This window comes from Ochotona princeps, chromosome 6 (assembly GCF_030435755.1).
Source record: "Ochotona princeps isolate mOchPri1 chromosome 6, mOchPri1.hap1, whole genome shotgun sequence".
In the NCBI taxonomy this organism is placed as follows: domain Eukaryota; kingdom Metazoa; phylum Chordata; class Mammalia; order Lagomorpha; family Ochotonidae; genus Ochotona; species Ochotona princeps.
Window position 1 is genome coordinate 29,048,872 of NC_080837.1, and position 24,758 is coordinate 29,073,629.

General features: G+C 39.0%; 1 protein-coding gene and 1 non-coding gene across 2 annotated transcripts in view; both read right to left on the minus strand.

Moving 5' to 3' along the window:
• Positions 1-2,883: 2,883 nt before the first annotated feature.
• AP4E1 (adaptor related protein complex 4 subunit epsilon 1) overlaps positions 2,884-24,758 on the minus strand; it is a 70,832-nt gene continuing 48,957 nt past the window's right edge. The window contains exons 16-21 of the mRNA XM_058665859.1: positions 17,851-17,974; positions 13,502-13,760; positions 9,606-10,160; positions 7,094-7,284; positions 4,697-4,854; positions 2,884-3,764 (exon numbers count right to left, since the gene is read on the minus strand). Of these exons, the coding sequence (XP_058521842.1) occupies positions 3,604-3,764; positions 4,697-4,854; positions 7,094-7,284; positions 9,606-10,160; positions 13,502-13,760; positions 17,851-17,974 (1,448 nt within the window). The 3' untranslated portion in view covers positions 2,884-3,603. The remainder of the gene's footprint in view (positions 3,765-4,696; positions 4,855-7,093; positions 7,285-9,605; positions 10,161-13,501; positions 13,761-17,850; positions 17,975-24,758) is intronic.
• LOC118759267 (U6 spliceosomal RNA) lies at positions 8,898-9,004 on the minus strand. Its single transcript, XR_004996071.2, has one exon. It is a non-coding gene; the product is annotated as a U6 spliceosomal RNA (small nuclear RNA).

Genomic DNA, 24,758 nt, shown 5'->3' on the forward strand with positions numbered 1-24,758 from the left:
TCCCTTGCCTTTGCCTCCTTACGCAAAATGGCGCTCAATTTTGCTCTAGGGGGCTGACTGGGCTGTGAAATCCACACTGTTCTCACACTGCCTTTCTGGAATCTGCTGCTCTGTCCCTGCCCCTGGTCAAATCAAATGGACCAGCAGGACGGACGGTTCTTTGGATTCACCTCCCAAGCTCCCAGTGAAAGTTCCTTCCCACCTGGTTGCTGGTGGAGTTCTGGCTGCTGGTGGAGTTCAGACTGCCATCAGCTGAATGCCGCTTATTATCAGTCACCACAATATCACACCGTTGTGTCCGCTGCTTTCTTGTGTCTGTCAGTCTCCAGTTACCGCTTTGCTGTTGATTCGTCCTCTCCCATTTCCTGGAATGTGTCCTCTCTGCTTCATCCTGATTAAATGTTTCTCCGTCCATTTAAACGTGTCCTTATCCTATGCCACCATCTTGATTCTCCCGCAATCTACAATTCTTAACTCTGGTCTACCTTGATGCAAGTCCCTCTCCCTGCAACACTTCTTTTCATTTCAATGATTACAGTATATGTGATTAATTTCAATCTCCTTTTCCATCCTATCTTTGAGGTCATATGAATAAATTATTTTCACCCCATCCCACCTGCTTCCACCTGTCTTAGCTAATACATGACTAAATTACTGGTGAAGCGCTGTTATTTTTCTGTGTTTTAGATAATAAATGACAGAGACGAAAGAAAAGTTTAGATCACTTTGTATTTATTACAAGTTCAACAACTGAACTTATTCAAGTTACAGAATTAAACCTCCAATGTAGGCAATAAATGCCTATTCAATTGTTATTCATCTCATTTTTCTCCTACAACTTCAACACAGCAAAATATATTAAAGACACATGAACAGATTCATAGCACTTTTAGTGGCTCACCATCATGAGACAAAGAACACATTTATCCATAAAAATAAGACAGATAGCTCATATTTTAAAATATTAGTTAAATGAAATAAAGAAAAAAAATACTGTACTTTTACCACAATTAAGCTTTTGGTGGACAATAATAGATTATTTTTTAAAATAATGCTCCTCTGCAGAGCATATGCTGTGCTTGGCACATGAGCACTCAGCAACTGCTTGGCTTCTATCGGTGTTTTCTCTAGCAGGACCCCAACTTGGGGCTGCTGTGCCAACTATCAGCCTCTGATCTGCCTTCTCCATAGGAGCTATTCTGGCAGGAGCTGGCCCCTTCTTCCTTCATCTGTCCTTAAGGCTCTCCCATTTTCCCTTATTCTCCCTTAGGTCAACACTTGTCGTCAACTCACCCCTCAGCAAGATGCCTGGCACACAACTCAGAATGGAGCATCCTTCCTGCAGTTTCCATACCCTAGAAGTTGTCCCTTCACTGACTAAAATACAACACTAAAGTAAAGAGAACGAGTCTCTCCACTGCAACCATTCTCCTCTTCATAGCCACCATCTCCAATAATACAACAACAAGTTGGTGATGCCTGATTTAGAACTTAAGACATTCAACAAGTTTAGGCAAAACAGACACCACTGCTCTGAAGTTTTTAAAAATCTATTACTTTTAAAATCATAAAAATGTAAAAAAGTGTAAACATTCTACTAAACAGTTCAGTAGAAATCCTGTTACATGACTTAAGCAGGTTCGTAGAGAACAAAAGTGACACCACGTTCCCTTTGGAAGTTCCAAAAACACGCTCCTAGCCTTAAACCTGTCAACATACATTTCCCATCACCAGACAGCTATGCAGACCCAACACTACTCTGATGACAACTACTGCTGCTATTCATGAACACACCATCAACAAAGCAGGAGAAGGCTCTCTGCCCACGTGCCTGCTAGGCATCCTACCCCATTGTGCCACACTCAGCCAGCCTCAGTGACCAGGCAAACGCAAGGAAATAAGGCCACAAAAAACTGGGGCACCTCCTTCACCAAACATTGCACTCTTGTGCAAAGCAATGTTAGAGTAACAGCAAGAATCAGTTGAGTAGTGGGGAATGCTGCTGACAAGAGATAGGAATAGAGGGCTAGATGCTAGTGTCCACGATTCCAGACCACCCTCCCATCACCAAGTTAACACATTCCCTTCACTATGACACTGCTGGCAGTCTGAAAAGTCTGATCATCTCTTCAAAAGGAGGAGCCCATTAGGCAGGTAATTCCAGTCATTTATTGCTCTGGCAGCAAAGTTTCAATGTTCTTAAAAGAATTAAACTAACAAGATGTTCCATTTTTAAAAAAATGAGTAACAAAAAATAACCAAGAAAAAGATACTGCTTAAAGATGAATTCTCCTAGACACAAATAATCAATGAAATGACATTGATCAGCTCTGGGGAATTTCTTTAACATCTTCAGCAGCCATGATAAAAGTGCAACCTGAAGCCAGAACTCCTGACGTGGGCGATAAACAATACCAATTAACCAGAGTATTGACTGCAATGACTTAAAATAGCATTACCTGAATCATCTCCATGGCAAAGTGTCAGAAAAAAGTGAAATAAAAAATATTTTCAACAGCACCATAAAGTTTTATAAAACACTATTTTAGTTAGTTAATCTACAACCTCAAGATTTTGGTCCATCACTCATATCAGGCACAACCTCTTCTTTTACTGAGAATAACTCTTGACATGCCATATAGGTAGAACCATAACAAGAAAATGATTTTATTTCACTCAAAAACCAGTACACTCAGTATACTTACCATTTCAGCTATACCTGTTAAGTACTAGAGGACTCAAAAGCCAGGAAAGATAGTTTTAGCATTTACATTCTAATCACAAATTTTAAAAAGGACTTATATCCTAACCAAATTAAGATATCTGTCATAATGAAAAAGTTCTTTTGTTCCTGTTTGCTCTCATATAATGTGCTCTCCTGGGTTTCTATACAATAATATTTTATAAACTGCTCTGAGTTTTTAAAATAAAGCATATTTTAAATTTTGAAATAAAGCAAGTGAAAAACAGATCAATTTTATAGCCAAATTATCTGGAATTATGCATAACAAGTTACCTATAAAAAGAAACACACCACAGATTGGGATCTCCTCAATATCCAGCATGCTCATGGATCTCCTATAACTGTTAGCACATAATATGCTAACTCAATTCATTGATCTAAGGAAAACACATTTGGAAGTACTGACTTAGCTACAAAAACCATACTGTATTCCCAAAATCAAACACAAATTAGGTTTACAAGTATCACTTTCATGTCTCCCCTCAATTAATGCTGAGAACTGAAACTTGGCATTACTACAAATTAGCTAGTGTTAGAGCAAACTTGCTATAAAATTATTTATAACAAAATAAATATTTTCAGTCCTTCTACACTAAATGGTACATAAATCATTAGCAGTTTATAACATATGCTTAGGTCACTTTTTTGGGACCCAAACATACTGTACAATCCTGAGTAAAAGGTTAGAGATACAGTTTCTTGGGGATCTCTCTTGACCAAGAATCAAAAAGAAAACGATAAACCATAATCTGTAATAATCCCCATTTGCATTACAAGTACCATGAATTATTTTTACTTTGGTAAGTAAGTTTATTTATGTAAACCATTCATCTTGATAAAGTAAAATTAAGCAGCTTCTGCTAGGATCCTTCTATCACCTTCTGACACTGATAGAGTAAATAGTCCGGAAGACTAGGGCAGGAAGACCTGAACCACAGGGCTAACACATCAGCATACAACCGGCAATGCACTAGGCAGGGGGTGGATGGGAGCAGCTGACAGGCTAATAGCCCTTCATTGCCTGCAATCAAACAGAAATGAAAAATTAACATAAAACAACTTCAATACACATACCTCCAAAGAAAGATACAGATGCCCGATAAAGACATGAAAAGTTACTCACAATATCACTAATCACTATAGACATGTAAAAAAAAAAAAATGCAAGTGTTGATGTAGATGTGGAAAAACTGGAATGCCTTTCTGGATTTCTAATGGGAATAAAAACAGCTGTAGTTGCTACGAAGTTTCTCAAAACATTAAACATAAAATTAACATGACCCAGCAATTCCACTTTAGGTATATTACCAAAAAAAAAACCCCTGAAAACAGACACCTGAAAAGATATTTATATGCTTGTGTTCAAAGGAGCATCATACACAATAGCTAAAAAGTAGAAGTAACGTAATTGTCCAGTAACAAATGAATGAATAATTGAAATGTAGCATGTTTATAATCAGGCTTAAGAGGGAAAAAAATACTACAATATGGAAACCATAAAGATGTTATGCTATGTGAAATAAGCCAGTCAGAAGAGGACTAACATTATAAGATCTCAAAATCAAACATAAAAAGTGGAATGCTAGTTGCCAGGGGCTGGAGAGGAGGGGCGACTGGAGAGTTAGTGTTCAATAGGGAACAGAATTCCAGATGGGAAGGATGAAAAGGTTCTGCAGGCAGATGATAGTGATGGCTGTATAACAATGTGCATGTAGTTCATGCCACTGAACTACACAGTTAAAAATGGCTAGAAAGGTAATTTCATGATTTGTAAATTTCCCAATTTAAAAAAAAAATCCTATTTAATGCACTCTGAAAACCACATTCATCTGAAAGATATTCATAACAGGAAACACAGCTTTGGGAAAGCTACTATTAAAAAGTTATTGATTTGTGTTTTGATTGTAAGACAGCTCCCACAGACACAAGGCTGCTTTTCATAACTCTACAAACCTATAATGTCAACAACATGAAGTCTTAGTTTCTGTTGCAGAGTTTTTAGGGTAGAAGGCAGACCAGCTTCAGAATCTGTCATTTTCACGTTTTGCTTCACATCATTTGCGAAGGACAACCAGAGTTTGCCAAAGTCTTCAGTTGAGATTTTTAATGGTCTGAAAATAATTTTGAAAATTTAATTTATGTCAAAAAGAATGAAATTATTCTAAACAAATACACTTCAAATGACTCAGGAAACGAAACATAATCATTGTAAAACCAATTCCCATAAAACTTGTGCTTTTCAGCCAACTACGATTGTAATACTTGAACTTAGTATCATCTTCCAACCTACAAAAAATACTGAAAGTAGGATAAAATATTAAATTGCAAATGTCTTTTCAATAACTCAGTTTTCTTTTCCTGAGTATCAGTCATCCCAGTAAGATTTTATCAAGTAATCTCATAAATCATTCAAAGATAATACAAAACTCTATATATTCTCTGAATTAGGGGATAATGATGGACTTTACCATAGTCACTTAGAATTCGACAAATATAAAAATGTAGAAGCTGGAGTGGGAAAGTCAAGCTACCACTTGGGATGCATTCATCCCATACTGGAGTGTCTGTCTGAATCCCAGCTACCCTGCTCCTGATGCAGCTGCCTGCTAATGTGCATGGGAAGCAGAGAATGATGACTCAAATACTTTGAATCCCTGCCACCTACATGGCATGTGTGGATGGAGTTCCTGGCTCCCACCTTCAGCCTGGCCCAGTCCCAGCTGTTGCAGCATATGGGCAGTGAGCCAGCAAATACAGAACCTTTCACTCTCTTTTAAATAAATACATTTTAAGAAAATAATAACATCTTAAATAAATTAGGCCAAGAGAAATTTTAACAAATATGGTTTTTAAGGAGTTCAAGAGGAGTGGGTGTTTCTTCTAGCAGGTTAATATGCCCACATCCTACACAACAGTGCCTAGCTTCAATTCCAAGCCAGCTGCTGATGCCAGTTGCCTGGCACTGCAGACCATGAAGAAAGAGGTGCTGGACCAGATAACTAAGCTTCTGCCGCCCTGTGGGAGACCTTGCACTCCCAGCTCCCAGCTTCAGCCTCTGAGCAGCTCCAGTTGCTGCAGACATTAGGGAACTAAAGCAACAGATGGCAGTTCTGTTTCTCTGATAATTTCTTAAAAGGTTTATTTTCACTATTATTATTTTTGAAAGGCAGAGTTACAAAGAAAAAGAGCTAAAAGGAGATCCACGAGTTCACTCGCCAATGGCTGAAACGGATGGGACTGTGCTAGACTGAGGCAAGGAGCCCAGGGTTTCTTCTAGGTCTGCCACAGGGGGTCAGGGGCCCAAGCACTTGGAACATCTTTCACTTCTCTTCCAAGTTGATTTGGAAGTGGAGCAGTCAGATCTCAAACTGGCACTCATAAATTGTTCACAAAATTACAAAGGTCAAATAGTTAACATCTGGTATTTCAGGGCACAGTGTTTACACTTAAGTTAGTCTGTAGTATTTCAACTTTTACAATAAATATTGACTTACATAAGGTACAATTTTATTAATGTACACAGAAATATATGTATAAATACATAGATAAAACTGTGTTGTACATATTACGCTACTTGAGGATTACTCTCATGGGATATATCTTCATAGCTACAGAATGTAAGTTTTCTGAGAGCTGTATCTTATATAGCACAGTAGACATTAACAACTCTAACAGACTGAGACACTTTTTCTTTTAAATATTTATCTATTTCAATGCCAGAATTACAAAGACAAGCAGAGAGAAAGTGAGAGAGAGAGAGAGAGACAAAGAAAGAGAGAGAGAGAGAGATCTTCCATATGCTAGTTCATTCCTTAAATGACTGCAACAGCCAGGGCTGCTGTCAGGTAGAAGCCAGGAACTAGGATTTTTTTTTAAAGATTTATTTACTTTTATTGCAATGTCGTATACACACATACACACACACACATATATATGCATGTTTAAGAAAAGATTAATAATCACAACAATTTTATTAGTTCTCTAAAGGATAAGATTTGATTAAGGAATTAATCAAATAAATTATAAATGAAATTTAAACTCTTAAGTAATTAGAGCTATGAATCTGTGAAGTTATTTTAACTTTAAAAATCCCTTTCTCTCAGATTTTTCAGATCATTATTAATCTACCTCAACCTAAGTAAGTCTTCTATGATAATCTCTTATTGTACTATTTATTTTCTCCTATGGCACAATCTGTAATTACATATGCATTTTTGTGATTGTTTCATGCAAGTAGACACTCACTGAGTCTAGCTTTTTAATTGCTAGCTTCTTAGCACCTGCCACAGTTAAACAGTCCAGAGGAATAGCCTAATGAATGTATAACTTAATATTCCAGAAACTATTTACCTAATGAAATCTAATAGTAATAAGTTCACAGAAAATTCCAACTGAACACAAACAGTATCCATCATTTGATAATTTACAAAACCACAAAGATGTGCGTCTGTGAAAGGTTTCTCCATTTGCACGTTATATTGAAAGGTTGTGGTATTTTCTGCTGCTGCGGCAGGCAAATAGCTTCCAGGCTGTTCAGTGAGCTGTAGACAGAAGGATTGAAGAAGAGATCAATACAGCCTATTATATGAATATTAATTTTCTATTTAACTTTATTAATGTATTAACTTGATGTAGTGTAAGTTAGCAACAAGCTTCTCTATAACTTCATTTCAGAAAATTTTATGAACATAGATAATTAAGAAATAAGAGTAAACAAGTTAAAATTATTTAACAACTGGCACTACATTTAAAACTTCTTGATTATTTTTCTTTTTAATCTGAAGTTTTTTATTTCTATTTTTTTAAGAGATTTGTTTATTGGAAAGGCAGGCTCACACAGAGGATAGACGAAGATCTCCCATCCACTGGTTTGTTCCCCAAAAGGCCACAATGGCCAGAGCTGAGCTGATCCCAAGCCAGGAATCCAGAGCTTCTTTCAGGTCTTCCATGCAAGTACAGGATCCCAATGCTTTGGGCCATCTCTCTACTGCTGTTTCAGGTCACAGGCAAGGTACTAGATGGGAAGTGAAGAAACAAGGACACAAACCAGCACCCATATGGGATCCCAGTGCTTGCAAAGTTAGGATTTAGCCATTGAACCATCGTGCTGGGTCCTTAAAACTTCTGTATGTATTTTTTAAATGATGATTAAACTCTAGCTAGTGACTCTCAAGCCTGGATGGCAACAGATTTCTGGAGCCAGAAGAGTTTTAATGACAAATGATATCTTCTATTTGCATTCTTTACTTTTTACTCAAGTTACAGGGCTCAAGTTGAGGCAACCAGCTTGGGCTTGGTTTCATTCTGCTAGTTAAGTTTCAAAAGTGATTCTAAAGCATATCGGGTCAAATTCCTGCCCTAATCAGTGACCCATACAATAATCAACACATTCTAGCTCATAGAAGAAACTGGATCAGTTTTGCGGAAGACAGGCACACTGGTAAATCTCATTATCTCCACCAAGGACATAAGGATGGAATTAAACATTTGCTCAGAATCACAACAGCACTCTCTTGAAGCAAAGGGAAAAACAGAGTGGATACCTAAGCAAGCATTAATTGGCTAGAGGAGAAAGCAGACCATCCATACATCTATCTTTCAATAGCCTTTTTTTTTTTTGGTGCCCACTAGCAACAGCTCAGGAAGCTGTCCTGGGGCCGGCGCAATAGCGTAGTGGTTAAAGTTTTTGCCTTGCACGTGCCGGGATCCCATATGGGTACTGGTTCTAATCCCAATAGCCCCGCTTCCCATCCAGCTCCCTGCTTGTGGCCTGGAAAAGCAGTTGAGGACAGCCCAAAGCCTTGGGACCCTGCACCCACACGGAGGACCTGGAGGAAGTTCCTGGCTTCAGATTAGCGCAGCACCGGCCATTGCGGTCCCTTGGGGAGTGAATCATTGGACAGAAGATCTTCCTCTTTGTCTCTCCTCTCTGTATATCTGACTTTGTAATAAAAATAAATCTTCAAAAAAAAAAGAAGCTGTCCTTTTTTATTTACTCAGACACATCACAAGCTTCTACACAACTAACTGTTCTATTTTTGCTTCAAGACTAAGGGGACATGCACAGACATTTGATCATTCTGTCTGTACTTCAGCGCTAAGCAGGTGCCACTGAAGGTAATTCTGCAAAATACTGTATTCATATTAAAATAAAAAAAATATGGAACGCTTCACGAATTTGCATGTCATCCTTGCGCAGGGGCCATGCTAATCTTGTCTGTATTGCTCCAATTTTAGTATATGTGCTGCCGAAGCAAGCACACTCTCAATAGTCTTAACTCCTCAGTGCTCCACTCCATTCTGTTAAATAATTTGAGAACTTCATTTCACTATTAATAATAAGAGTAAATCAGAAATTTAAGAGTATAGGAAAAAAGATCACAAAACGCACATTTAACATAATACAGTAACATTCATAAACTGCTATAAGCATATTATAGATAGTAACTAAATTATACCTTACAGTAACAGGTACCTACTATTAACATTCTCATTTTGAACATGAAGAAACTGAGGCACAAAGCTAAAAGTTAAAGAACCTGATCATATAATACAGTAACTTGAAGAAGCACAAACCAAAGGCAGGAAATATGAGTAAAAAACGGATATGTTTTACTGCGCTTTATAAAAACTCACTTTATATGTATGCCTTCCCCAACATATGTTCCCTTCTGTTTTTTTCAAAAACTTGTCAATAATAAGGAATGATGAACAAACAAAAAAATCTGTCACATTTTTCATTTGTTTTTATTATAGAAATAAAGAGAAAATGAAAGCAATTTAAAAAACTCAAAAGAATCAGCAACACAAATGTTAAGAAAATCCATTTAAGGTAGAAATGACAAACCATTCACTGGCTTACCTTGAAATTTTCTGCTGGAAAAATTTCTAAATTAGCACTTTTCAATTCTGAATCACTCTTATTAGTGACTAACCAGACCATCAATAAACAGTCATCTTTCCAAATCTTGCTAGAAGACACTGATACGATTTCATTATTACAGATCTCCATAGGATCTGAATGCAAGCATTCAGCAGTTTCTCCCAGCAAAGATGCCTCCAGAAAGATTTCCTTGGCAAACGAGGCTGTGGTAGATGGAGAAGGCTGGAAGACTTCCATATTGCTATCCGCAAACAAAGAAGGGGCAGACAGGCTACAATCTGAAAGTTTCTCAACCAAGGGCAGCTCTGTCAGTGACTCAGGAGCCAGAAGTTCTGAGCTGAGAGCAAGCTTCTCTAATTCTTTGTCTCCTCCATCCTGCAAAGTAGTCACATAATCTTCTTCATACACGGCATTTGGCAAAGAACTAAAGGAAGAACAGGTCACATTATGAGGACTGCTTGCTTCTTCACTTCTGGTTTCCTTGACTTTTGATTTCCTTCTGAACTTGTGAGTGACAGTGTCTGCTTTTCCCAACTACAAAAATAAAACACAATGGTAGCATAAAAAGAAACAATTCCACTATTCACGAGTCTTAAACACTCTTCTTTAATTTCAAATAAGCAACTTACTTGTTAAGGTTCTATCTATCAAGAGCAGAGAAGAATGAATAAAACGTTAAGCCCTGAAATTCTGACAACCATATTAAGTTTGAACTATTAGCTAACTCTTACTAAAAACACATAAAATCAGGGAAAGAAACAAGGTTAAAAAGTCACTTGTGAAAACTCTAAAAACTTCATACGTTTCAGAATATTAAAATGCATTAAAAACAGTGAGAAGTCTAGCCATTTTTTTGAGCTTCCAGTTGTGTCCTGTAGATATCTAAGATTATCCTCAAATACAACCATGCCCCAAACTGTTTTAGCTATCTAACAGTTTCATTTCACGGTCTATGAATTAATAAGTAGGCAAGAAAAACTGGTTTTACTTCAAAAATTAATCAGCACAAGCTGATGGAACATGCAGCAGGAAAGAATGCATGACTGGTAATTGTGTCACAGACTCGGGAGACAAGAAGAGCAAATTTGTGACCCTTGATCTAAATTTCTTTTTTTTTCCCTAGATTTATTTTATTTTTACTGGAAGGTCAGATATACAGAGAGGAGGAGAGACAGAGAGGAAGATCCTCCATCCAATGATTCACTCCCCAAGTGAGCGCAACGGCCGGTGCTATGCCAATCCGGAGCCAGGATCCAGAAGCCTCTTCTGGGTCTCTCACACGGGTGCAGGGTCCCAAGTCTAAGGCTTTGAGCCTTCCTCGACTGCTTTCCTAGGCCACAAGCAGGGAGCTGGATGGGAAGTGGAGCAGACGGGACCAGAACCAGTGTCCATATGGGATCCCGGGGCGCGCCCAAGGTGTGGACTTTAGCCGCTAGGCCACGCCACTGGGCCTACCTTGATCTAAATTTCTAAGAAATTATCTGTGAGTCTGTGTTAGAGTAGTGGTACAAGCGATCACTCTTCTGCCAAAGAATCACAAATCAAAGAATCAAGAATTACTGCACCAAATGGCACTCCCCTCGGCCCATGTCTCCATGTCCTGGGGGCAACACTGCATGGCCACCCTTCTTAACTATCAATTCAGAAGTCATCTAACAAGAACTAACATGTCATTAACTCAAAAACAAAAATAAGGAAAAGGCAGAGAGGAATGGATGAAGAGTTTTCTTTTTTCTGTTTTTCCAGTAGTTACAAGACTGAAATTAGATAAGTATTAGATTACTTGATACTGTTACTCAGATGACTACTACTTTGGATTTTGTTCTGTTCTGTTTTTGTCTTTTCTTTCTCTTTCATTTTGGATAGCTTCTTCTACTTTTTCATCAAGTTTAATAATATTCTCTTCTTTTTTTAAGATTTATTTGTAAGGCATAGTTACAGAGAAAGAGGGACGGTTAGAGAACAGGATCTTCCATCTAAGAGTTCACTCCTCAAACATGTACAATGACTATGGTTGGGCAAGACTGAAGTCAGGAGCCAGGAACTCTATCCAGGGCTCCCATAGAGGTGGTAGGGACCCAAGCAACTAAGCCATCATCCATTGCTTTGCCATGCTTTGCATTAGCAGGGAGCTAGATCAGAAATGAAGCAGTCAGGATTCAAATTGAAGCCCATATAGGATTCTGATATCACAGGTGGTGACTTAAGCCACTTTAACACAACAAGCTCCAACAACCTTTTCTTCAGTGCTGTCAATCTGCTGTCAATCTGCTGTTAACTACAAACTAACAGGCCAAAAAATGTTGCAGTGACAACACTGTTGAAATACAATAAAAGGGAAACATTTAGCCTAATACTTAGGATGCCCACATTTCACCATCATGCCTGGGTTCAAGTCCTGGCTCCAGTGCCTGACTTTAGTTTCAAACTAATGCAGACCCTGGAAGGCAGTGATGCTGGCTCAAGTGACTGGATTCCTGCCTCTCTTGCAGCAGACTTACACTGCATTGCCAGATCCTGGCTCTAAGTCTGGCACAGTCCCAGCCATTGTAGCATCTGAGGAGTGAACCAGTGGATGGGAGCACTTGTGCTCATTCATTCTCCCTCCACCCCAACCTCCTGCCCTCAAAAATAAATAACTAAAGAGCCCGGTGCAACAGCATAGTGGTTAAGGTCCTTGCCTTGCATGCCTGGGATCCCATATGGGCGCCGGTTTTAATACAGCCAGCCCTGCTTCCCATCCAGCTCCCTGCTTGTGACTTGGGAAAGCAGTGGAGGACTGTCCCAAGCCTTGGGATCCTGCACCTGCATGGGAGACCTGGAAGAAGCTCCTGGCTCCTAGCTTTGGATTGGCATAGCTCCGGTGTTGCGGCCACTTGGGGAGTGAATCATCAGACGGAAGATCTTCCTCTCTGTCTCTCCTCCTTTGTGTATATCTGACTTTCCAATAAAATTAAATAAATCTTTAAAAATAAATAAGTCAATAAAAAGAAAAGAAACAGTCAGCCTAGCACTTCACACCTCGAGAGAATACCTTTGGAAAATGAAGATGAAATATAAAGGTGGAAGATGGGGCTAGTGTTGTGGCAGGGCACATGAAGCAGCCACTAATGACACCAGCACCCATACCACAGGACCATTCTGAGTCCCAGCTGCACGGATTCAGCTTCTTGCTAATTCACCTAGGAAGGAAGGAAAAGATGGCTCAAGAGACTGGGACCCTCCCACTCACATGGCACACCAGGAAGGTGCTCCTGGTTCCAGGCTCCAGACTGGCCCAGACCTGACTGTTCCAGGTATTTGGTGAGTGAAGCAGCAGATAGAAAATTGCTTTGTCTTTCATTCTCTGTCATTTTGCCTTTCAAATAAATATTAAAGAAAAAAAAAAGCTAAAGATGAGGAAAAAAACTTAACTTTTACAGTGAATGATACTGCCTAAAAGATTAACTCAAATTGATCAGGGATCTAAAAGAAAAAGCTGGTTAAAATAAAATATCTCAACACAGCCTTGATTTATGTAACTGAGAACCTTAAACTTTCAAAATTGACAGGGCACTGAATTGCTGGAGAAGAAAGGTCCACTACCCAAGGAGGTGACAGCAGTCATGAACATACCAGTAACTTGATCTGAGTATCTTGCCCTAGTCAACTAGAACAAAGAGAACACTTTTGTTCCAAGTTGCTTGGAACTTTTTTCTAGCTCAGGAAAATAGTAAGTGTGTCGCTCACTAATGTCCTGGAGCTAGGAGATGATAGAAAGTGAAAGCTGGGAAGTCATTTCTCATCAAGTAAATAGATGACAGCTAGGAGCTTTCACTCAGTTTTCTGTATAAACAGTAAGAAAAATGATCAGAGGAATTAAACTGATTACTTACCAAGTTGACTGCACTTTCCGATCCTAGTCCAACAAACAGGGATGATGCCAACAGCTGCTTTTCTTTCTCCTCTTTAGACTGGGTAAGGACCTGAGAGTGATCCTTTGTCGTTAGAGTTTGATCTATAGTCTCCATTCCTATGTTCTCTTGAGGAGCAGGTGGAACTTCAGTTTCATCACCAGTTGTATGGTCCTTTTTGGGAAGGTAGCCCTCCTTTCCCCACAATTTTTTTACACCTTCCAGCTTCAAGCCATTTGTTCTAGGAGATTAATGATGAAATCAAGTCAACTTAAACAACTGCTACTTGGCCATTGTGTTGAGGCATTTTTCTAAAATACATCATTATCCATGACCTTTTAGAAAAGGGTTTCATGTTAAATTCTGTGTGACAAAAGTAAAGCCGACATCACTAGATTTTATTTTAGTTAAACCAAAGTGGTTAAAGGTAGCAGTTCTCCAGACTTGGGTAAAATTTTCAGGTCATTCATTTTCGCCAATTACTTAAATAGGCTGGACAAAAAAAAAATCAGTTCCTTTCCCCCTTTTGGTTTTCAAAAATCCCTTATCTTTAGTGCTGATGGATTAATGATCAGAAACAACTCAAATTTTTTAGATACATGAAAAAATTATAACCTTAAACAAATTCACTAAGTAAAATCCTGTTGAAAGCAAAACATGACTCAAGCATATTAAGTGTAAATAAGTTTTAATAAGTTTATATGTATATCTTACACAGAGTGAAGAATTCTGAAAAGGGGGGAAAGTTACCTACTAAACCTCTTAGAAGAAAACAGGGTTCCTGCTGTGGGTAGAACAACGTAGTCATGGGTATTACTAAAAGAGCCCCTAGCATCTTTACAATGTTCTATAGTACTTATAAGGAACTTATGAAATTCACACTAGAATTGCAATGTAATGTGCTCCCTTCAAATCAAAAGTTAGTTGTAAGTCTCCAAGTTTAATTAATAAATGATTCAAATGCTAGTTTAACAAAAAGAGCAGTTCTAGTGGACTGAGTTGCTCCACCCAGAACCCCTAAATGAAGGACCACCCCTTTGTTGGGAATGCTGCCAGTTTAAGTCTCTGTATCCATGCAGTCTACACCCAGTGACTGATGAGTACTGAGGTCCCGGTCACCTGTCATGGCCTAACTCAGGGCAACTCCAGAGCTCCCTGTGGGGTCAGCAGACGTTTCTTGTCGGTACTGCACTGCCTCATCTTCTTCCTCTTGCCTTGGATCCTGAGGATGCCCCTTAATATTCTGTTCATTAAAGCCATTACAGAATGCACTTCCCAAGGAACTAGTTTTCAACAACAAAAAAATGGGGAGAAGGGAGACAGAAGGAAGCTAAAAGAAGTCTCAAACTTTCAAAATACTTCTTTCACTCTTACTGCATCTTCATACACGCCTATCATCAACTGTATTATCTCCCCTGAACCAAACATGGTCAGAAAAGTGGGAGAAGACATAAAAGAACACCATAAACCCATTTCACCTCAAAATCTGTCTCTTCATAATAAACATATTGTAATTTTTTAAAAACATGATTCATATCTGGCTTTTGACAACACTGTTATGTAACACATGGTTTTATATGGTATGTCTTTGTACTATTTTTAATAAGGTCATTCAAACACAAACAAATTCTGGCAAAGTAACATTTAAAAAATTATGAGTGCTCTTGGGGCCTGGCACAATGGGTCAGTGGCTAAATTCTTGCCTTACACACACTGGAATTTAGCCCATATGAGTGCAAGGTCATGTACTGGATGCTCTACTTCCCATCCAGTCCCCTGCTTATTACCTGGGAAAGCACTGGTGGATGGCCCAAAGCCTTCGGACCATTCACCCATGTGGGAGACCTGGAAGAAACTCCTGGCTTCAGATTGGTTCAGCTCTGGCCATATTGACCACTTGGGGAATGAACCAGTGGATGGAAGATATTTCTCTTTGTAAATCTGCCTTTCCAATAAAATAAATAAATAAATACATCTTAAAAAATTAGGAGTGTTTTTTAATTTACCTCTAAGAATTCCCATTTGAGGTAGAATGCTGCTCAGTAATAGTTTATAGATAAGAAATACTAAATTGCACATACAACACCTTCTTAGTCTACCAGAAACTTCCTAAGTTAGTTCACCTTGCCAAATGCCACAGACTGTTAATGTAAAATGATGTATGAGCTGTGGTCGTATCTGGAAAGACATTTAAAATGTCTTCCTCACATTCCATTTTATAATACCACAGCATCTGTAATCCCTTCCGTGTCGCCAAATGCCTTTTCTGAGGGTGGCACAGGATTTACTCAGTCCTGTCACATGCCCCGGATCTTAATTCAGTACTAACAAAGCAGATGCTGCCATCCATTGTGCAAATAAAAGGAGCAGCATAAGTTTCTCCTACCCTTCCCTTGCCACTCTGTGCCCTATTTAGGGCACTTAGTGCTGTCACTTCCACGATCACAAACCCACAAACCTATATATGCTTCCTATGCTTTCAGGAACAAAACTGAAAGGGAAATAAAACAAGAGTGTTAATAGAAACACACACACACACAAAAGGATTTAAAAAACTGGAATTTAGGCCTTTTCATTCAGCATATCATTCCACATCGAACACAATCTGTACGTGCCATTCTTGTGATAATTTCTATAATCACACCTCACTGGAAGAATGACAAATGATAAACATAAAATAGTAAATGAGTTTTTAATACATGAGAACTCCAAATACAAACACCAGACCTCAAAGTTGTGACCTGTGAGATTTCACATGCTAATTCTAATAACGCTGCCTTTACTTGAAACATTTTAAAGCTTTTATATAAGGTTCCTTCACAAACAATAAGGTCTTCTTTTTTTTTTTAACTTTATTGTCACATTAGTACATTGACCAAAAATATTCAGGTTGATCACTAATGTCATCTGTTAAGCATAACTTCTGGATGAGGGTTGGGGGATTTTTTTCTGCCAAGGGCCATTTGGGTATTTATAACATCAATCACCAGCTATACAAAATTGTTGACTTAAAAATTAGCCTGCTAAGCTTAGTTGAATTTTCAGTTCCACATGTGGTTGTCTTGGTAGTGCCCAACCAAATGATTTCAAGAACCTTAGATAGCCCACAGGCCAAAGGTTCCCCATCGTTATAGATAATAATAAATGATGGCAAGGACAGTTGTTAATTATTAGCAGCTACTATTTCATAATCCTCTACTATGCACTGAATTGTAATGTGCACTTGTTATCCCTTTCTAAAATTTAATCATGCTTCTAAAATGTAATCCTATTTCTAAAATAAAAATCTACCTTAACAAGAAATGTGGCTCCAAGAGAGACACTTAAACAAATGTACTGCTGATTTTCAAACTGGAAAGAAAAAAGCTCTGAAAAAATTTTGAGCAAACTGTATACTTTCTTCAGCTGACTATATAGTCTCTTCAAGAGACCCTAAGCTTTCTCAGGTGAAGTCAGTCACCTTACATTATGCTCACCTCTATCTGAAAATCTTCCAATGAAATCATTGTAAGAAGTATTAATCAGAAATTAATTAATAGTTAATCACCACAAATACATTATGAGGAATGTATAATGCTATGTTGAATGTAAGTTATTTTTTAAAAAACATTTATTTACTTGTTTGCTTAATAATGCAATGGAGAGAAAGAGGAAGGACAGACAAATAAATCTTCCATCCCTGAGTCTCTGCCCAATGGCTATAATAGCCAGGTTTGTGCCAGGGTGAAGTCAGGAGCCTGGGAACTCCATCCACATCTCCTATACGGACGGAGAGACCCAAGTATTTGAGCCATGGTTAGCTGCCTTCTCAGGCACATTAGCAGGAAGTTGGATCAGAAATGCAGCATCTGGAACTTGAACTGGTGCTTCAAAATGGGATGTTGCTGTCATAGATGGCAGCTTAACATACTATGCCACAACCCCAGGTCCACATCAAACATAAATTGATATGTGTCCTTAAAAGGCACACTATGCAGCAATAAAACACATACACTAATGCATGCAAGACTTGTACACCTCTTATGATGTCTTGGAAGACAGACGATAAAGAAACGCGGTACAATTTCAATGGAAAGCAATAAACAGAAACTAAAAAACAACGCATACATAACTCAGCTTTTAGAAATCCTTATGAACTATTAAACTAAAAAGTATTGCCACAAATGCTTCTAGGCCTTTGAATTATATGAAGACTACTAAACAATAAATTTCTTGCGAGTTACCCTAAGACAATCAAATAAAGATTAGGCTGGTAAAAAGCAGAAGGCAAATGCGATGCTTAAAGATATTTAAATACTCATGTATTTCCTCAATATAAAAAAGAAACTTACTCTTTCAGCCCTGTCTCAGCACTATTCGTAGACACATCTGAACCAAGGGAAATGCCGGCAGGAGACTGTCGTCCAGTGAAACCAGACGAGGAAAATGAGAGTCCGTAGGGTTCAAAATTGAGACCTAGAATGTGAAACCAATCACAGAGGTTCATATTCTCAAAAAGCAGGAACTATCAGTTACCCTTCCCTCCTGAAATAATCCAAGACAGGAATACAGGGAGGCACTTTTAGTGGTGATCTAATCCATCATGATGGTAAGTTCTTATTTACTGAAGGTCTACTGTAAGTCTTTATATTACTAGGTTATCAAAGACAAATTTTTTGAAAGATTTATTCATTTTTATTGGAAAGGCAGATTTACAGAGAGGAGAGACAGAGAAAGAAAGATCTTCCAACTGCTGATTCACTCCTCAACTCCCCAAGTGGCCGCAACAGCCAGAGCTGAGCTGATCTGAAGCCAGGAGCCAGAAGCCTCCTCCGGGTCTCCCATGTAGGTTCAGGGTCCCAAGGCTTTGGGCCACCCCTCCCAGGCCACAAGCAAGGAGCTGATGGGAAGTAGAGCTGCTGGAACATGAGCTGACACCCATATAGGATGGATTAGCCAGATAAACTAATGAGGCTGAGGATTAGCCAGGTGAGCCATCAACCAGCCCCCAAAATTTATCATTTTATTTCCCTTGGATGCTACTAAAAAGTTACTATTCTTACATATATAAGAACATTTAATGAGCTAGCAAGTGTTTATGTCTTTAAAAAAAGTATTTGGAAGTCACAGCTATAGAGAAGGAAAGTCAGGGTGATATCCTATCCTCTGGTTCACTTCCTAAATGGCCTCAATAGCCAGAGCTGGGCAGAACTGAGCCAGGAGTTTCTTCTGGGTCTCACATGGGTGACAGAAGCTCAAGCACTTGTACTCATACAGAACACTGGAGTCCCAGGAAGTTGCTTAACCTAATTTGCCACAATACTGCCCCCTACCCTTTCCTTTTAAGTAATACAACATTTAGGTCTTAGCTAGGCATATAGGCCAGCCAGAAGAGACATTTCTTTTCTTTTTCAAAAGATTTATTTTATTTTTATTGAAAAGTCAGATATACAGAGAGGAGGAGAGACAGACAGGAAGATCTTCCGTCCACTGGTTCACTTCCCAGGTGACCGAAACAGCCGGAGCTGTGTCAATCCAAAGCCAGGAGCCCGGAGCTTCCTCCAGGTCTCCCACGCGGGTACAAGTCCCAAGGCTTTGGGCCATTCTCAACTGCTTTCATAGGTCACAAGCAGGGAGCTGGATGGGAAGCAGGCTGGCTGGATTAAAACTGGCAACCATATGGGATCCCAGCGTGTGCAAGGAGAGGACTTCAGCCACTAGGCTACCGTGCCAGGCCCCAGAAGAGATATTTCTAGACTCCTTTGCAACATGACCTAGATTGGGAGCTGGAAATAATGCACTATTCTATAAGTGACTTCTGGAAGTGGTCCTCCTGCAAGTAAGCAATCTATCTTCCTCGTCCTGCTGACTAGCTGGCACCATGATTGTTGGAGTACAAGCAGCCATCTAGGTCAAGTGGAATGTCATCCACGCCAGAGAGGTGAAACGTGGGCTTTTTTTTTTTGTTTTTTTTTTTTGTTTTTTTTTTTTTTTTGTTTTTTTTTTTTTTTTTATATATAATCCATTTTATTGTATTGTTGTTGACAATCTTTACATAGTTGACTATAGTTGAAGGAAAATCAAGAAAGAGAAGGAAAAAAAAAAAAAAAAAGGTTCAGGGGGATAGGGAGGTGGGCAATGCTATTATGTCCATATTGTTTCCATCATGTATCTGAGGTAAAAGGGGATATTGAGGGAGCTTCCTCCAGGTCTCCCACGCGGGTACAAGTCCCAAGGCTTTGGGCCATTCTCAACTGCTTTCATAGGTCACAAGCAGGGAGCTGGATGGGAAGCAGGCTGGCTGGATTAAAACTGGCAACCATATGGGATCCCAGCGTGTGCAAGGAGAGGACTTCAGCCACTAGGCTACCGTGCCAGGCCCCAGAAGAGATATTTCTAGACTCCTTTGCAACATGACCTAGATTGGGAGCTGGAAATAATGCACTATTCTATAAGTGACTTCTGGAAGTGGTCCTCCTGCAAGTAAGCAATCTATCTTCCTCGTCCTGCTGACTAGCTGGCACCATGATTGTTGGAGTACAAGCAGCCATCTAGGTCAAGTGGAATGTCATCCACGCCAGAGAGGTGAAACGTGGGCTTTTTATAAGTATGAATCTATCACCAACCTAGGGCTGCCTATATGGAGACCCCTTTAATGAGAGAGAGCAATAATGCCATTTAACTTGCATTAGGCCCTACTTCATTTATTTTTAATATGCTAATTAGCTAAACCTAATCCTAATGGGCAGATTGATCCTGGATTGTCAGGATTTTAACAAAAAGGACCTCCTTAAATCACAAAACACACCTTAGAAAATATAAATGTTGGAGCTGGGACCATAACATGTAGGCTGAACTTGTGCCTGTGGCGCCAGTGTGCTATATGAGCACCAGTTCAAGTCCTGGTTGCTCCATTTCCGAATCATCTCTCTGCTTATAGCCTGTAGAGCAGCAGCAGATGGCTAAAGTGCTTGGCCCTATGCACCCATGCGGGGACCTGGAAGAAGCTCCGGGCACTGCAAGCCATCTAGGGAGTGAACCAGCAGATGGAAGATCTCTCTGTCTCTCCTTCTCTCTTTCAAATAAAAACAAATCTCAAAAAATAAAAAAGAAATAAAATACAAATGCTAACTTTCATAATTATCCACATTTTACAAATGAGGAAAAGTTTGCCACAGGGGCCAGCACTACAGCATCACAGGTAAGCCATCACTTGGGACACTGGTGTCCTATATGGGTGCCAGTTCACGTATCCATGTTCCATTTTTACTCAAGTAGTTGAGCCACTGCCATTCACATAGGGGACCTGGATGAAGCTCCGGGCTTTGGTTCGGCTCATCCAGGGCCACTGTGACCACTTAAAGTGTGAAATAACAAATGGAAGATCTCTGTCTCGCCCTCTTTTAATTCTTTCAAATAATCTTAAAAATAGAAAAAGTATGTGACAAATTTACAGATCACAAATACAGGAAATGACAGTGCCAAATACAAACTGAGATACTCATCTCTTGCTAGAAATACTAGGGTATGGATAACTATGTACATACTCAGGAAAGTAAAACTTACTTCTGCAGAGGGGGTGGAGTGGACCACCACAAAGAGGTCTGGCAAGCAAGCACACTGGGCAGGTGGTCCACTCAGGCTTTATTCCTAAAACAGCTTAACTCTTCCACCCTACACCACAGGCTACTTGGAAGCTGCGGAGGGCTACAGCTGTGTTGGGTTGCTTAGGACACTGTACACATTATGACCGGGAGACCGAGGACCAAGGCAATTTTTAGTTACAACATAAGCATCAGGGTCTGCATATATTTTGGTGTGTACTTTGGGGTTCAAAACAGCTGTACTTTAGTCACGTGGTTTTAAGTCCAAAATGGTTTCCTCCTGACCTTGAGACATCATAAAATTTAAATGCAGAATTTCAGACATGTTCTTGTTACCTATTAGAAAACTCAGATTACTGGTTTAATTTTCCCAAAAAAGAGAACATGAATCTTACACTCAAGAGCTATACTTCCAATAAATGCATTCTACTGCTTCCTCCGAAGAAAACAGCGTCAAGACTATTGCACAAATGCTCCCTAGCTAAACGAATGAAACGACACATCAGTATGCAGAAAAAAAATACTACTAATAATAATAATTATCAGGAGGATTGAGTTCTAGCTGTTTATTTCTTTATCTGCAAAATGAAAAGTTCAGGCAAGATCAACAGTTTCCAAGCGCTGACCTATCAAGATTAGGCCGACTGAATAGATTTTCCCAAAACTCTTTTCACAAGTACAAGCAAGTTCTCAGAGATTTAGATACAAAGGTGGGGGGCAGGGTTCAAAACTGGATCTCTTTTTTAAAAAAACTTCTTGATTCTAATTCACTAATAATTTGGAAGCCACAGGTCTAATCTCTCTCATTCTAGGCTTTTCCATCTAGTTTAATCTACTATTCAATATTATCCTATTTTTAACAGAATCTATTATAATCCTAGGTACTATGTTCTCTGTACTATAGTTCTGATGTATTATTGAAGAGCAGGAAGAAGTTCAAAATTAGAGGTATGGAGTTTTGAGAATACTGAGAACAAAACTAGACATAAAAGGAGCTATTTGGAGAGCAAAAAAAGTTCATTCTGAGATGAATGAAAAACCAATACTTAAGTTTGAGAATGAAGTTCAAACCATATTATTCATTCTTTAGAGAAAATATCCCAGGGTCCACAATAATGAATGACTAAATGAGTCAAAGGCTGTGAGGCACAAGCTAGATGTACAAGAGCTCATGCGCACGGCAGGAGATTAACTGCATGTAAAAAGAGACAGGAAAAGGGAGCTCAATTCCAAGAGAATCAACATGTAGAAGTTAACCTGATGAAGAGTGAGGACAAAGGGTAACTCATGCCAAACAGAAAGCCATGAGCTGGAAGTGGAAAGAATCCTTTCAGGTGAAAGTCACCGAAGTAATGCAAGATACTGAATTATAAACTTTTTATACCTTTTGTTACGTTATAGAGGCCTGAATTATATATACATTCCTTTATTTTATCTAACACAGTAATTCTTTTATATAATGGTCATTTGTCTTTACCTGTCTAACCATCTTCAGTGGTTATCATTCAATTTCTATTATTTAATTGTATTTTTTGAGAGATTAACAACCTCAACATGACATGGTTTTCTACAAGCCATAATTCTGCAGGCAGATTAGACTATTCTCTCCCCTTACTGCTTCTGCTGTTACTCAACATGAGTGTTAAAATACCAGAATAATGACTTAGTACATAATCTACGCTGAATGTTAAATGTTTTTTCAGATGGGAGCTGGCACTATAGCTCATTCCCAATACTTTAACAGTCTTTGCCAATTGTGTATTTTACAGTACTTTCCTCAAGTTTATTCTTATATTTTTCTACCCCAAAAAACTAAGTATCAGTTGTTAAAGTAACATTTAACCACTAATCTCTGAAAATGAAAAAACCTTAAATAACACTGGTATCAGACTGATTAATACTGAAGGCTTCCAGAATTAACAATTCTTTATGGAGAAAATGCCACATACACTCTTTATTTTTGTCTTACAGCTAGTTCAGCTCTGATACGTAATTTTATAATTTTTCCACAAGTATTTATTAAATACCTGCTATGTTCTATCTCATGGTCAATTTCCTTTTCTATGACAGTCTAAGCGCATGAAATTTCAATTTAGCTTTAAAGAATTTTTCAAAAATAGATTTGAGGGCCCGGTGACGTGGCCTAGCTGCTAAAGTCCTCGCCTTGAATGCCCCGGGATCCCATATGGGTGCCGGTTCTAATCCCGGCAGCTCCACTTCCCATCCAGCTCCCTGCTTGTGGCCTGGGAAAGCAGTCGAGGACGGCTCAATGCATTGGGACACTGCACCCGCATGGGAGACCCGGAAGAGGTTCCAGGTTCCCAGCATCGGATCAACGCGCACCGGCCCGTTGCGGCTCACTTGGGGAGTGAATCATCGGACGGAAGATCTTCCTCTCTCTCCTCTGTGTGAAGATCTCTCCTCCTCTGTGTATATCTGGCTGTAATAAAATGAATAAATCTTTAAAAAAAAAAAGAAAAATAGATTTGAAAGGAGATAGGAAGAGCCTAATTTGGGAACTTAATCCATTTATAATGATGGTTCTATCGGGAAAAATTGTACTTGGCAGAACACTGCATTAGCATGGGGAATTCAGAGCTATTATATTTGCATCTGTGATTTTAACTTACTTTAAGAAAGAAAACAGGCATTGTCAAGAATCAGGCACCCTATCCAACCACTCCTTTCTTCTTGCACTCCTTACTGACAACTGCTGGTCCCTAGATATTTGAATATAAAGAAATTGACAGATGGACCATATCTCCCAGTGTGGAATTCCATGAGACTGTCACTTCATGCCCTGGATGTCCAAGGCTTTTATATGAAGCATAGGGACAGGAAGTTGTAATTCAAAACTTTACTTTTCTCTCTCTTAACGTATTCTATCAATGTATAATGTTAATGGAAAAGAGTTAATGGAAAGAAAACTGATTAACCCTTCAAAAGAGATCTGAATTTTCAAGGTCACTAGGTATGACTATGCTAACAAATCATCAAAACTTTACCAGATGGGAATCATAATGAATCTATAAGTTGCTTTGGGAAGTATGGACATCTGAACAATATGAGCCTTCCAATTCATGAACAAGGGATGTCTTTCCATTTATTTGTCTCACTTGATTTATTTCACCAGTGTTTTGTTGTTTTCAGTATATAAGTAGTTAATTTTCTTAATTTATTTCTAAGTGTCTTATCTTTTTGATGTTATTGTAATCAAGACTGTTTTCCTAATTTCCTCTTCCAATAGTTCACTGTTAGTGCATAGAAACAAAATTTTTGTATGTTGATTTTTGTATCCATAAATGACTGACTTTTTATTAGTTCTTCCGAGATTAGATGAGATCGGGCACGTTCAGGGTGGTATGGCCGTAGACAACTTTTTATTAGTTCTTTTTTTTTTTTAAGATTTATTTATTTTTATACGGAAGTCAGATATACAGACAGGAGCAGAGACAGAGAAGAAGATCTTCCGTCCGATGATTCACTCCCCACGTGAGGGCAACGGCCGGTGCTGCGCTGATCCGAAGCCTGGAACCAGGAACCTCTTCCAGGTCTCCACGCAGGTGCAGGGTCCCAAAGCTTTGGGCCGTCCTCGACTGCTTTCCCAGGCCACAAACAGGGAGCTGGATGGGAAGTGGAGCTGCCGGGATTAGAAC